The 16,656-nt window shown below is 35.3% G+C and overlaps 1 protein-coding gene across 1 annotated transcript in view; it reads right to left on the reverse strand.

Moving 5' to 3' along the window:
* Nucleotides 1–16,211, reverse strand: part of LOC133194341 (gelsolin-like protein 2) — a 40,925-nt gene extending 24,714 nt beyond the window's left edge. Inside the window, exons 1-4 of the mRNA XM_061330318.1 lie at nucleotides 16,185–16,211; nucleotides 15,846–15,956; nucleotides 13,044–13,130; nucleotides 7,755–7,843 (exon numbers count right to left, since the gene is read on the reverse strand). Of these exons, the coding sequence (XP_061186302.1) occupies nucleotides 7,755–7,843; nucleotides 13,044–13,130; nucleotides 15,846–15,956; nucleotides 16,185–16,211 (314 nt within the window). The remainder of the gene's footprint in view (nucleotides 1–7,754; nucleotides 7,844–13,043; nucleotides 13,131–15,845; nucleotides 15,957–16,184) is intronic.
* Nucleotides 16,212–16,656: the final 445 nt, after the last annotated feature.

Here is a 16,656-nt window from a genome sequence, read left to right on the forward strand (position 1 = left end):
GAGAATCTTCATGACATTTAATATGTTAATATGTTTATTATTGTCATCTTTTTCAGGCCCAAAGTCAGTCTAAACCAAAGATTACCAGGTAGTTTGTCCAGTAGTGTTCACTTGATGAGCCAGACACAAATTGAAGTGTTAGTGATATAATGGAGAGAAAAATACTCACTTTCTAATCCATTCATAGATGTTGTTTCTCTCCTCGGCTTCATGTTTATTATGTCCAATATGAGTCATGACTTCTTTTGTACAAATTGATATTCAAACCATGGATACCAGCAGCACTGAGCATTTCTTCTTTAGTCTGAATATTATAACATAATCTTAATACATGTAAATATAGGATAGACAATTCATTTACCTCTTGGAATATTTCTCAAATGAACTTAAAATGCTGAAAACAGAATTACAAATAACATAGTTATGTTGAGTGGATTTACCCTTTAATTTCACTAATTTAAGGAAGCTCTAAACACTAATGAAAAATGTTTTTAGGACTTTGAGAAAAATATATCATATAAAGGTGCACATATTCAGTATATCTAGTTCATTTTCAACATAGGGTACCTGCCTTATTTCTGCAGAAAAAAAATGTTAAAAGACAATGAACTATTTGTGAACAGAAATCACTGTTATTTACTTGCATCGGTAAAATTAATGGAAATAATATATTCAATTACTTAATCTTGGTCTAACATAGCATTGTGTCATGGTGCGGTACTTTTCCTTTTGATGTTAGCCATACTTTAAATCAGATAGAAAACCTTTGGCTGAATTCCAACGTACTATAACTTCTAGGAGGCGGAGCTTAGCCGTACAATAACTTCCAATGTACTGTACAATAACTTCCAAAGGAACTCAATACTTTTGAAATTTTTTTTTCTTCAATTTCTGTAAGCATATACAACCTATCAAGAGGAAAAATGGGAAACCTCACAAAATTCACCACCCCCCTTTCGATCTGAAAATGCATACGTGAAAACCATTTTCATGAGGATTACATGTAAACTCATTAGTTAACTAATTTAAACAAATATTTTAAAAATACACAGACTTTCTTAAAATACATGAATTCAAATTAAAACAGATAACTGAAATCTAACAATATTGAAAACGCGCAGTTCGATGATTCCCTTAATAGCAACTGTTTTCTGAGTTCTTTGAGTTACATGCAAAATGATACATGTTCGTATATAATTGTATCTGGACTATTTCACACTACATTCCATAATTTTGATACCTGTGCCTACAGTACTTGACTCGGATTTCTTCGGGACATGCAAGCGTATCCCTAGTAACAATGTAGCGGGTCAAAGTGCGGGCGGATCCAGGTTTCCAGTATTGTGCTTGTATTTGTTATGGTTTTTGAAATACTCATACTGCTTAAATTAATCCACCAAATACAATTTCACACTCGTTTAACATTGCTTGGTTTTTCAATGCAACCATCTCCTTCGTACTTTCTGCTTTGTTTGAACACCGGGCCTGTTCACTTACGATGGACCTAGGCCTATGACGTGATGTCGCGCGCAGTTTGGCGCTGAAGGAGTGACTATGCAAATGACCATGACACAAGACATTTACAGACACTTTCTTTCGTTTGTAAGGGATTTATTGTACAGAGAGGCGTGACAGTCTCGTCGCTGCGCGACTCGACTGCCACGCCTCTCTGTACAATAAATCCCTTACAAACGAAAGAAAGTACTGTAAATATAACTTAAGAATACTTTAATTAATTCATAAGAAATTGTGTCATTAACTGTAGGTTCCCATTTTTCTTCTAAGGGCAGATCACTCTAACTTAATAAAACTACCCTACAAATAGAACTCTTTTGTGTGCAGTGTTTAGAGCTTCCTTAAGATTTAAGTAATTTGAGATTTGATATTTTTACAACCTTTTATTCAAGTTTAATAACAATTTTCACAGTATGAATTTGATTTGCAAAGCAGAAGTTGTAAATTATGATACTTGGTGTCTTGAACAATGATATATCTCAAATATCCATGGATATGTCAAAGTGATTTGGAAGTCCCATGCCAACTACTTAATATTCTTGAAGTATTTTACTCTTGATATCTTGAATACTTGGATATCTCGGAAGTTTTTATCAGTCCCATCGTAGGATAACAAGGTTTGACAACAAAGTTTGACTTAATGGGATTAATATAAACACGTATGATGACCTCTTTTTTTTTGGCTTGTCAAGCTTAAACTGAAAATGTTTGCCCCCCCCCCCCCCCAACACACACACACTTAAATTGCTTCCCAAGGGCCTGACCCCATAATTTAAAAATGATTTCACAGATTACTATAGACAAATTTCAAAAACAAAATGTATTAGTAAGCTACGTACATGTTTTTGCAGCTACCTATAAGGTTGAATTAATTTAATGTAATGTACATGTCTGCATGCTTTTGTCTGTCTGATATGTCTTCATGTTCTCTTTCCTAATAATTAAATTATTGTTACAAAATTAAAAAAATACTGCTTAATTTAGTTTTATCTATTGTTTTTATTTTACTTTTCATTGTTGTTATTATTAAAAAAAATAATTAGAAGGCTTTGATTTTTATTTTTCATGTTTCTTGCAAATGTAGATTTTTTTCACATTAAAATTTAAAATGGTCTCAAAAGTTTTTTTTTTTCAATTTGTAAAATCATTGAAATTTCTATCACAAAAGTTCTTATATAAAAAAAAAAAAAAAAAAAGAGGCCCAGGGGCCACATCGCTCACCTGAGCACTGTGGCTAGGAAAAGAGGAAAAATCTGTTTAGTATTGAAAAGCTTAAATGCATAAGTAGTCCCAACCTACCCCTAAAAAGGGGGGGTATGATTTGAACAAAATTAAATCTACACTAACTAAGGATGCTTACATGAATTTTTGACAAATTGTGACTTTTTTCTCTACAAGTTCGAACTTTCATTGTGGCCCCTTCCTACCCCTGGAGGTCATGATTTGAACAAACTTGAACCCACATGACATCACCTGAGGATGCTTCCATATAAATATGACCAATCATAGCTTTGCTGTTCTTGAGAAGAAGATTTTTGAAGATTTTACCTATATACACCTATGTTAAACTTTGATCGTCCATTGTGACCCCATCCTACCCCTGGGAGTCATGATTTGAACAAACTTGAATCTACACCACCTGAGGATGCTTCCATATAAATATGACCAATCATAGCTTTGCTGTTCTTGAGAAGAAGATTTTTGAAGATTTTTCCTATATATCCATATGTAAAACTTTGATCGTCCATTGTGGCCCCACCCTACCCCCGGGGGTCATGATTTGAACAAACTTGAGTCTACACTAAATGAAAATAATTCCACATGAGTTTCATCTTTCCTGGCCCATTGGTTCTTGAGAAGAAGATTTTTCAATAATGCCATTAATTTTTTGCTATTTCGTAATTATCTCCCCTTGGAGGGGGGCGTGGCCCTTCATTTGAACAAACTTGAATCCCCTTCACCCAAGGATACTTTGTGACAAGTTTGATTGAAATTGGCCCAGTAGTTCTGGAGAAGAAGATGAAAAGTGAAATGTTTACGACAACAACGCTGACGCCAACGACGACAACGCCGACAGACAACGGACAAATTTCAATCAGAAAAGCTCACTTGAGCCTTTGGCTCAGGTGAGCTAAAATTAAAGTATACAAATAAACACAATAAATTAAAAATATATACTTGTATATTCCATTCATGTTCTGGGGGTTGTGTGATTACTATCTTTGTATTTTATGTTTGGCATTAGAACTGCTACATATGTAAAAAAAATTATTAAAAATACATAATTGTTTGAAATCCCAGGGCCTGCGTTTACCTAATGCTGATACAGGAAGTTTTCCAAGGCCAAGGTCAAAATCCATTGATGACGTAGTTTGATGCAGACAACATTTAGATCTTGTTTTGCACAGTGATTCAAAATGCATAAACATGGATTTGTATTTGCTTAAGAGTTATAAATGTACCAGAGCAGTAAGCATTGTGAATTCGTGTTACAAGTGATGTTTAACAAACTGTTTAACCGTGTTTACAACAAACTACAGCTACAGTAAACTGTCTAGTGTGTTGGATTTATTTGCGAGGCAAAGGTAAAGTTGTAATTAATTACAAATCTAAATTATTAGAAATTACTATAATACTCGCTTACAGATAGATCTATCATGCTGTGTTGGTAGAGCAATGATGTCACTTGGTTGAATTTTGTTGTAGCCTCGATCGTTCTTTCCATTACAGATTACTTTTGTCAGTTATGACTTATGAAGAAGATATGAGTTGAATCTTACCTCTTTTCTTATAGCAGTGTTAAACACTTGTTCTCGGATACGTCGTAGACGCTGTTTTTGCAATTTTTTCGCTGAAAAATCTGTGTTTATTGGGCACTTGAAAAGTCTCGGGCTGTATTGCGTTCCGTACATCGGTAAGCACAGAGCATTCCCGAACGCGAGTTACGTCATTATGTCACTGACGGCGATCTACGGAAAATCACGAATAATGATGGATCCCCTTCCAAAGTGGTGGCCATTTTGGTAATGTTAAATCTCCGTAGACTTTGAATTTGCCGCCGTGTCAATACACCGGTTGAACTCGAGGGTTCGGATAAATGGAGGAAGTTTGGAAAAAAAATGATCCATCGATCGAACCTAATTTGAAGACCAAGGTATTTATACATTTTGAGATATGAGGCGAAAAGTGAGGTCCTTGGTACCGTGGGACAGACTATAAATTAAAAAAAACCTATACAAGTATACCTGAAATAATGCTACAGGGCGAGTCGAAAGGTTTAATAGAACTGTGGTGGCATACTTCAGAACTCAATTTGTTGACACTAGAGATTGGCCAATTAACGTTGAGGAGTTTTATTACAAATACAATAACCGCGTCCACAAGTCTACAAAGCCCATGACTCCACATCAGATGTTCTTCAAGAGATCAAACTTCTCTGTCGTGGTAGAAGAACAGGTATAAATCTTCAAAACATTAACAAGTGCATGAAGCTTTGATCCTGTCCTTATTTGTACAAATTCAAGGAAATCACCCAGATCCTGTGTATTTACAGCAGGGGTGTGTTTGTGTGTGTATTGGGGTGGGGTGGGGGTTTAATTGATTTGAGAAACATGTTTCATGAGCTAACTAACTATAGAACTAACCCTAATCCCTCGGTTGGGTGCGAGACTAACCTTACTCCCCCGGTTGGCTGCGAGACCAAACCTAATCAACCGGGTGGATAAGAGACTAACCTTAATCAGTCTCATTTTTTGCGAGGATTAAAGTCATAGCACAGGGATCATGCGGATCTGGGGACCAGTAAAATAAAGTCAATCCACATGTGATTTTAATTGATACAATAAATGACATTTTACATTTATCTTATATTTTAATATAAAATATACCTTTTTCGAATTTTGACATGAATTTCAAAATGTCAATAATTATAAATTCTAGATACCGATGTGTAACTTAACCAGGGAAGAGAAGGAATTTCTGGAGAGAGCTCTCCTTGACGTAGAGGAGGATGATGCAGAAGATGATAAGGACGACGAAAATGTCAGCAATAACGAAGACTTAGAGGTGCTACATTACTGTCATATATGTTAATAATAATCATTGGATAAAAAGAATGTCGAAATATTTCGATATATATTTCATGCATTTATTAATTACTCATTCTAAAATGGTTTAGCAAATGATATTAATAATCGTACATTTTTGTGTTATTTATTTAGTCAAACCAGCCGACATCCAATTTCAACACAGCTGCCAAACATATCAACAAGTGATCATAATGATATAGCAACGGTAGGTACCCCCCCCCCCCCCTTCGTTATGAATGGTATTGCCCGTTTATTTCTATATTGCCTATTAAAAAATATATATCTTATATTTTAAAATTAAATTTGTCATAACAGGGCACTACTGAAGATCTGAATAAGTTCTCACTGGATTTGTCTCCTCGGCACTGTGAAAGCCGTACACCACTGCAAGATATTACGAACTCGCAGGTCATACGCAATACCCAACAGCTGCAGGTAGATTGAATAACTTGCATTACAATACCATATATGAAAATAATGTTACTGAATAAATTTATTTTGAACTAAAATCTATTTATTTGTAGTCTTGCGAAACATTTTTGAACATGTTATATAAGCAATTTAAAATTATTTCAGTCCGGTGTAAGTCCGTACTATAAAGATTTGTATAACCGGCTATTACAGTACCCTAAAGTAGGCAACAAAAGGAGATATTCAGACCCCATTTGCTCCATGGAAGAGGTAGGACCAAAATACGCTGTATGAGACCATGTCAGGCAAAAATATAATTAGAATTGAGAAATTCATTTATTTTAACTTTGCATAAATTATTCAACAGAATCCTGACCACTGGAATAACGAATTGTACCCTTTGGAACTTTTTTCCAAAAAAAAAAAAAAAAAAAGCAGCGACTGTGGCAACATTGCAAAAGTTTGATCCTAGCTTGGACGACATCGTGGATTTTAAACCGAATTCGGCCCTCTTCGCTGGTACAAACGTTTTTCTGTCGGGTTACTGGAGGAAGGGGCGGATAACTAAAATTGACATGGATGATAGCAAAGGAAAAGTGTACACTGTAGAGGACTGTGAGAACTGTAAAGTTCACCTTCTGTCTAAATACCTGATACGTCCTAACATGCTGTAACTGATCGATTTAAAGCAATTTTCAATTTAGGGTCTGGGAATAAATATCATTCTGAGTCGATTTTCCTTATTTGTTTTTTGTTTCTTTTATTTTGTACTACTAGTATAATCATATTTTTAGAATTTTGGTAAACCAGTTTCCCTTCGGCGATCAAGTATTTAATGTTTATTTCTAGGGGTCCGTATTTGATGAACTGTACACATTTTTGTATTGTTTGTAGGTTTTTTGGGAGATCGATCGCTTTTCGTTTACTTCACTTATTTCATTGTATTTGTTAAATTCAATAAAACCTCGGACCTTGGCGTGATGCGGCATCTCAATTTAGCGTCATAAACGTTAATTGTTTTCCCGTACCATCGGGCTTTGGCGTGTCACACCATCGGACTCTGGCGACTGCATGTGAACCATCGGGCTTTGGCGTGTCAAGCCATCGGGGTTTGGTGCAGACCATCGCACTTTGGCGTGACCATCGCACTTTAGAGTCCCATCGCACTTTGGAGTCCTACATATATAAAACCTCTAAGCTCAAATAAACATTGCAAAAAGAGAGCAGACTCCGAACACAGACCTCTGAAAATATCAGAGGTGGGACAAGGTGCCATGGAGAAGTACGCTCTCCTTATCAAACAGTCACAACAGCTTTGAGCCCTTTGTCTTGAGTAGATAGACAGAGTAATTTTCTGTATAAAGACCAAGTACATTTGTACAATTTGTATTAACAGTAAACTTTAAACCTCGTGACAGGATTTAATTGTACACATTGTCATTGTATCACCAAAGAATGTGTGAACTGTTGACTCTAAAAAAAAATTTGATACCCTTGTAGCATGAACTTAATTGTCATTAGTCTGCCTCTAGTTGTAATCGAGAAAAATCGAAAAAATGAAATATTCTGACTTCCTGACACATTTAGTTGAGGGAGATTTTCAACCTATACATAGAGCCAGTCATTTCTCCCATTTTCAACACAGGAATCAGTCAACAGGGGCTTGACCTTGTTTATGAGAAAACATGTGATGGTGTTTGTGTATTTGTGCCCCAATATTTTATATGCCCCTCAGCCAACCTGAAGAGTTCCACTGTCAAGTCTTTCGGCTTCATGTTCTCTGCTTCATCTGGAACATCGTCTTCAGTCAGGGCGTGGTAAAACTCATGCTGTAGAAGGCATTTCTTCCGTATAATTTAAATGAATTGTAACCATTATGCCGAAAATAGTCCAATCCAAAAGCAATCAACAATATAGTTACCGAAAAAGATTAGATTACGCTTCTAAGCTTTTTTTCAAAATTGATTAATGAGACATGATATTGTTTTTTAATCTTAATCAAATTTTGTGATTTGTTTTATAACTATACATAGAAACATAATGAAACTCTGATAAGAATAGCTCACTTTAGCCTAAATGTTAGGTTGGAGCATTATACAGTTGTTGACTGGGGTAGAGGGAAACAGTCGATCTGTTGGACCGGTGTGCAAGCTGTTGCCCAAGGCCGCAGGCTGTTTCCCGAGACTCCTGTCAACAACTGTTTTGTTATACTCCTACTAAATCAAATTCATAGATTTATTAGAAAATATTTTTCGTATTTTTACTGTCCTACTTTCAAGTGTCGCCTGGATTTCATCGTCGTTTGCCGCAGAAAAACGAACATCGGCCATTACTGTTTATCTTAACGACAGGTTAAAATTACTCGGCACTCCTCGGCTAATTACATTTAACTCACGGTTACCCGAATCAGCCGAGGTTTGCCGAATGAGGAAAAGATAACTCAATTTAGCGCCATTTGATGTCAGCGGGCAACAGTCTTTTTTAACAGTCTATTTTAACAGTTCCTGGACCGATAGTCGGGGAAAACTGTTGGACTTTTTAAAGTAAGAAATTATATAGGGACTGTTTAGTAGGGGTATAACAAAACCTTCTCGTGAAAGGATAATACCGAACCCTTGCATTATATTCAACTGAAGACAGTAAAACATGGTTGACGCTTACAGCATAGTGATTTTAATTCACCATGGTTTTAAAATGCATTGTTAACTGATTTTAAAAAATTACATTTATTACGAATTAAAATCGGTTTCCGTGGGACTTTGCTGTAAGCGTGATTTACTGTAAATGAGTAAAATGCAAGTAATTGCAATATATGGATATTAAAACATTTTCAAGGAACAAAAAACATTCTAATATATTACTAATATATAAATGCAATATCTCCATACTTAAATAATTTAAATATTAAGGAATAGACTTGCAACGTTTAATAATCACTTCAGTCTCACAAGGCCAGGAATTTACTAAGCCCATGTTTGTTATTTATTTTCAATATCCTCTTCTGTTTTAAAGGTAAAGGCCATAAAATGTATACACATGTAAAGTATGAGGTTTGTCCCAAAAAGTAAAAGAGTAATTTTAAATTCTAGCCTGAAAAGAATTGGGCCTTCTTTGTGTATGACTGTATATCTGTCTTATTTTCGTCCATTTGAAAAACAAACTGAGTTATTTACCATTTCTTTCCAAATGGTCAAATTTTGAACAAGCTTGAATCAACCTTGATGGGCATGTATGCTCAATTATAGTCATTTTGAGATATGTAATCCTTGATATGAAGATTTTTCCTATATCCTGTCATATTTGGAATTTCAAAACAAGTTTTTGATCTTATCATGGCCTCATAACAATTTAAAAATTCCCTTTATGAAAAAAGCTACCACATACACTTAATAGTTGTACCTGCATTGGGGATATAATCATATAGTGGTATGAATAGAGTAATAAATAAACTATGTAAATAAATAATAAATTGCATACAAATACACTCATTAGTATGGATAATAAACAAGTAGGGATGTCAAAATATTTATTTTCCTTAGTTGATTAATCGATTGCATTATTCGAACGATAGTCGAATATTCGGAACATTTTCTGAAAATGAAATTTTATTTCAAACTGCACTGATTCATGACCTATTTATAAAGTAACATGAAAATTAATGCAACGTAACGCGTGGATCGCATGATTATATGAAATAAATTTAGAAACCTATTTCTCCAAAATGTATGATTTCCTCATCAAATGAATTTGTAAATCGATCTATACATGCAGTCAGTTTTTATTTTAGTAAGCATTAAAAAAACCGATATTTTTTAAAGCTTATTATGAAATTTTTTTTTTTTTTTTGAAGGGGGGGGGGGGGGTAATCTCACACTATCCACAGGTCAGGTGCCTCTGAAATAAATAGTTTAACAGTTAGTATGGCATGACAAACGTTGCAATATTGGACCATTAGTAAGATACTGCTTATTCATTTGTTGATTGCTCTGACTATCAAAATGTCCTTAAACAGTTAAAAATGTAAGCGTTCAAATGATTATCGAAGAGTCAAAACATGACATAGCTATGGTTTGTTCCTTGAATTTGAGCAATCCTAAAATAACAAAAGGTACATGGTATAAGATCAAGTCCAATTAATAATTTTACAAACAAAGCCCAGTATATTGGTGGGTAATTTATTACAAAAACAACACAGGCTGTTACTGACAATTCTACTACGATTATTGCCGAGATCAAAGAAATGCCGCGGACATTATTCTCCAATAAATCACGAAGGTCATCAAAAAATTATCAGATCAGAAACACATGTCAAATCTGTACAGTTGAAATAAATATTTCACTGTATAATCTAATACTTAATTAGACCACATCGATGTGTCGTCTTCCCCAGTCTAAACGTGTGTATTTCCTGAAACAGCTGATAAATATCCGTTTTTATAGCCAAGTGGGGCTGTTCTACGGACCTCCCCACAACATTTACACTCCCGCGATTTTACTGATAAATCAATGAAATAGACAACTGGCTTTGTTATTTTTCATTCATAAAAATTAATCAATATATGTTACAAGCAAATTTATATATAATAATTAAAGGATATTTTTAATCCAACGAAAGCTGAAATCGTCTGCATTTTTTGCAATCGATTGACCCTCTGGTGTTAAAAGGAACAGCGAAATTGCGACATGGTGATCTAATTCGTTTCTCTATAGAGAAAACGATCAACTGTATTTTAGAGCCGTTAGTAGAATAGAAATAAAATCCTTGTTGTCGTGAATGATGCAGGATAACCTCTTCGGACTCGAAATGTTGTCTGAAATATAAAAGCCTCGGCTAACGCCTCGGCTTTTATATTTCAGACAACATTTCGATTCGAGACCGAAGAGGTTATCCTGCGACATTCACGATAACGCGGACTTTATTTCTTAAATAATTCTCGCAGTATTGAAACACTTACATTTACCGGTACTGTACTTTCAATACGTGCATGGAAAATCAACCATTTTTGTTGAGGAAAATTATCGACTGTCTCTGAGGAAAGACAGTTGCTCAAATTTGTGATGAGAATTCCATCTCGTTATCATTCTTTTTTGCATTTATTTAATTATAATAATATTCAAATGTCGTTTCAGTATTCGATCGTCGGTCCATTCGAGGATAGTCGAATAGTCGACTATTCATTGACATCCCTATAAACAAGCGTAAATTGTAACATTATAAATAAAAACTAGACTTTGACCCGTGCGTGCACGGGTTGACATTGTTATGAATGCATCCATGTGCATATCGGACATTTACAAAATAGATACATCGACACATTCCTATTGTAAGGTACTTTTGAAATAAACAATGAATGTGAATATAATTCTGGGGGGGGGGGGGTGGGGGTGTTTGTTTTGTTTTGTTTTTTGTTTGTTTTTTTTTTTTTGTTTTTGTTTTTGTTTTTTCAAAATTGTTGCAAAACGGCGTAGCGCAGGATGGGTTTGACCCCCCGTTAGCTATAAATCAAATCATGAGTTCGAATCACGCCGGAGCTTACATAAATTTCACCTTTCCAAACAAATTTAATGAAAAAAATAATGGATATTTATTGAAAATATGACAACAGCAAAGAGTTGAGCACACTGCTGATACATATCAAGCAAAGTAATGAAAATGAAGAAATGTGCTAAGCTGGTATTTTTACACAATCAGATATTACAGTAAAGGTGTAAAAATTTTTGTATCAATTTTAACACTGCAGGTCTCAACTTGTTCAAAATATGACCTCAACAATAAAAGAGTTAAGCACTGCTAATACATATACTTTATATATACACAAGTAATAGACAGGTATATAAGCTGTAAAAGACTGTCTGTTTTGATAAAAATTAATGTAATATCCTTGAATTAGTACATAGAAAAAGTAATAAAAATAGAAGCTTAATTGAGAAGAAATAAAAACAAATTGGTAATCTTCAAGTACCAATGATGTTTAAAATATATAAAACAAAAGACAGTATTCTTCCGATTTATCGGTATTAAAGGCCAAAAATTCGAGTCTATAATTTTGATATAGTAGTTATTGTAATTTTTGGCGGAAAAAGAATGCCTATTTCACTAAGATGTGATTCTAACTGGAGTTGTAACACCACCCCCCCCCTTCAGTTCCCCCCAAAAAAGCATAAAAGAAAGGAGGGATAAAATAAAATCGGGTAGTTACATTAATATTGCTCCTACGATCATGAGCTTTTTGCCTCCGTTGAGATGGCCAGAGATATAAATAACATATAATAAATGTGTCTCAGAAACGATAATACAAACATAGGCGTCAGAAGAAAATTGAAAGTGGGGGGGGGGGGGGGTGCTAAACCAACAAAAAAGGTAAGCCCCAATTTTCAATGCCTATATTATGTCTATCTTTGCAAAAAAAAGTGGGGGGATAAGCCCCCCCCCCCCCGGTTCCGATGCCTATGACAAATACGTGTAAATTTTCATTTGAAATTTGCTATATATTCTGTTCATATATATTAATGATTTCTTATTACAATAACACATATATATCTACTTAGTATTTACTTTTGTCTTCTCTGATTTGAACACACTCTCGACCATCGGCTCATACATTCGTGTATGAGAGCTAGAGAAACGAACGACAACTCTGCAAGCGAGATTGATTTGAACACCGTGATTTAACGTGAATGTAATGCGCACGCGTAAGATTGTAAAATCCAAAAAATCCAGATGATTTCCGGAATTTTTTGAGGAATTTTCGTTGATTATTAATTAGCGAAGCTTAATTGAGAAAAAATAAAAACAAATTGGCAATCTTCAAGTACCAATGATGTTTAAAATATATAAAACAAAAGACGATACTCTTCCAATTTATCGGTATTAAAGGCCAAAAATTCGAGTCTATTATTTTAATATAGTAGTATAGATTAATGAAATAAACACTTGTTAGTATGTTTATTAATAAGTGCTGAGCCACTACACAAGCGTCCCGGGTGTGAACTAGCGATACAAATCCCCGGTTATCTCTCTATACTCACGTCCTTTGATAATAAGCCATCATCAAGAACTTCTGAACGAGCTTTCCCGTTTCGCTCGTCTTTCAGTTTAAGGATGTACTGCATGGCCTACACAATGACATGTACTCAAGAGTTACTTATAGAAGAGAAATAAGTTTAATATCTACATTTACTTACTCTTTTTGACAACCCCTCTTCCTCAAGAACCTCAGACTTGGCCCGTCCTCGGCGCTCCTCTTTCAGGGCAATCAAATATTGCATTGCCTGGTGATGTTGTGTGAACATGACAGTCAATTGTTTACAGTTCAAAGAAATTGTTTTAGTTATGTACATGTGATCAGTGTTATTTAGTAGAGTTTTAAATCCTTGAAGTATGAAAAACAAAAACATGTTATGCTGCCTCATTCATAAAAAAACCCAAACTAAATAGCATTCAAGTCTGACAAGCTTTAGCCACCTTCTTGACTTATTATTTATAAAAACATATTTATTTGTTCAAACATTTTTTCTTAAATAATTACTTATCTCCCCCCCCCCCCGTGCCTGGAGGAAAAAATAGCAAAGACTCTGTAACTGACATTCAACGGATACATGTTGCTCCTTAAGAAATTTTCCAGCAGCATCTTAAGAAGATTTCCTAAATCTTTGGATAAAACCTTGAAGTTCCAAAAGTATTTTTTAGTTACTTTTTAGTTACCATACTCTGAGAACCAAAGATGCATCGACTGACAAAGTTTAATGATTCTAAACCTCTTATTATCTGATATATTCAGATATAGCCATGAAATACCAAAAGTAGATCACAGTGACCTACTTTTTGGTTGAAACAATACAAGGACCCAAGTTAGTCAACTAATAAAGTTTGATGATTTCTAGTTTCTTAGTACCCTAAATATTGAGATACAATAATGAAATTCCAAAAGAAGGAAACTGCGACCTACTTTTTTGTTGACACAGTCTGTTGACTTGAGATGCATCAATTGACAAAATTTGATGATTCTAAGCCTCTTATTATCCTATATATTCCAAAATTAGGTCAAAGTGAACTACTTTTTGGTTAACACACAACAAAGACCCAATATGCATCAACTGGCAAAGTTTGATGATTTGAGCCCCTTATTCTCAGAACTATTTAGAAGTAGTCATAAATTCAAAAAGTAGGTCACCATGACCTACTTCTTGGCAAACACATATTCTGAGAACCCAAGATGCATCAACTGTCAAAGTTTGTTGATTCTTATCCTCTTTATTTGAAATACATACATATGAAATACAGTATATAGATATATTCTTTATAGTGAGAAAAATATGAAAGATTTAATAAAATAAAATTTCAGGCAACTTTGAAGTGACCTTGAGACCACATCCTTTGTCCCAGGGTGAAGATTTGAACAATATTTGAATTAATAGCCTATCCTCATCCTTATGCTTAAGTTTGGTGATAATCTGCCCAGCGGTTCTAGAAAAGAAGATTTTTTAGCAACCATTACTTTTGATTATCTCCCCTTTTTTGAAAATCAAATTATCTCCCTTTATTTAAGGGTCACATCCTTATTTTAATTATCAATGAGAGCCCTTGGGTGAAGGATACTCTGTAACAAATTTGACCAAAAAATGGCCAAGGGGTTCTTCAGATATGGTTAATTGGTCCATATTACAACAAGAGGCCCATGGGCCACAACGCTCACCTGAGAAACTTTGGCCTTGCTGTTTTTCTCCTGATTTCCCCCCTTGTATATCTTATTGTGGCCCCGCCCTACCCCCGGGGGTCATGATTTGAACAATTTAGAATCTACACTACCCCAGAATGCTTCCACATCAGTTTCAGCTTTTCTGGCCCAGTGGTTCTTGAGAAGAAGATTTTTAAAGATTTTTACTACATATTTCATTGTAAAACTTGGATTCCCTATTGTGGCCCCGCCCTACCCCTGGGGGTCATGATTTGAACAATTTAAAATCAACACTACCCCAGAATGCTTCCACATCAGTTTCAGCTTTTCTGGCCCAGTGGTTCTTGAGAACAAAATTTTTTTAATGACCCCACCCAATTTTTGTCCTTTCTAGATTATCTCCCCTTTGAAGGGGGCTTGGCCCTTCATTTCAACAATTTAAACTCCCCTTTACCCAAGGATGCTTTGTACCAAGTTTGGATAAAATTGGCCCAGTGGTTCTTGAGAAGAAGTTGAAAATGTGAAAGTTTCAGACGGACAGACGACGGACAACGGGTGATCAGAAAAGCTCACTTGAGCTTTCAGCTCAGGTGAGCTAAAAAGTTGACGCACATCGCAATTCACACAAATGGCCATAGCATTAGTTCTTTGAGGCTTTGGCTCAGAAGAGCTAAAAAGATTAACTCAATCAAAATAAATTAAATAAATTTTAACCATGTAAACCTAACAGTACCCCTATATTTGAGTGTAACTGGAGAGGAGAAAAATGCGACGGACCAGACCGGGATTCGAACCAGGGCCCACTGAATCTCCAGTCATGTGCTTTAACAACTGAGCTATCTGGCCACCAGCGTTCAAATCCGTCTGACCGCCACATTCCTCCCTCCTCAAAGGCCTTCGGTCCACGAAGACACCAACCCAGGCTCTTCCCTGGCAGATCTTTCACCTGTCACTTCCAGGGCATGGCACGGCACCAATTGTAACGGGAGAAAATAAAAATGTGATGGACCAGACCGGGATTTGAACCCGGGCCCCCTGAATCTCCAGTCAGGTGGTCTTCCAACTGAGCTATCTGGCAACCGTTGTTCAAACAAGCCTGACCGCCACATGAGTATTCTAATAGTACTGTGTCCCTTAAAAATTAGTAACATACCTTCATCCTCTCATCCTTATTACTGCCTTTACCATTCCACTGGTAAATAGTCAAACCCAGATCCAGAATAAAAACATCTCCACTGTCCAATCGACTCGCAGAGCGTGGAACCTAAAGACGAAATACTATTAGCAACACTTATACCTGAACCATAAGAATAAAAGGCAACAAAACCATCCATTGCCAAATTTGCCTACAGCTAGACAGAATGAAAGATGAATGTGTACATGTACACGAAAAGGTAGATGGACAGATAGACAGGTGAGCAATGTTGTTATACCATTCTACACTTATATTTTCTCATGGGGCCTCAATAACAATGAAAAAAATTATCCACACAAGATACTTAAGTTCATTTCCTGTCATAATTTAGGTGTCACCTGGTACTGATCTTTAATTCTTTATGTATTGCATTATTATTTTTTAAAAGTTGTAGTCTCATGACTGCAACGGTGTGTGCAATTAAACAAATTAAATAATACGTGTTAGCGCGTTAAGAAAAATTGTTTGCACAATTTTACAGTAACAGTTTTGAGACTACATCTTTCCAGAAATGATAATTCAATGCTTATATAAATGTTACATTTTTTTAACTCACTGCCTTGTCTGTAAATGCAATGTATATTTCAAAATCCTGAATTATCCTTCAGGTGAGTTACAATTAATGGAAAAGCCATTCAAACAGCTACTTACATTAAACTCTTCAATGTGAGCATGAATTTTGATTTTTCGCTTATAACGTTGCACTTGCACGGCATTCAATGTAACGGTTTTTCTAATGAAATATCCAAATATGAAACAGATGTGTCAG

The sequence above is a fragment of the Saccostrea echinata genome, unplaced genomic scaffold (assembly GCF_033153115.1).
Source record: "Saccostrea echinata isolate AGI-Se365-2 ecotype Australia unplaced genomic scaffold, CSIRO_AGI_Sech_v1 ptg000029l, whole genome shotgun sequence".
Classification (NCBI taxonomy): domain Eukaryota; kingdom Metazoa; phylum Mollusca; class Bivalvia; order Ostreida; family Ostreidae; genus Saccostrea; species Saccostrea echinata.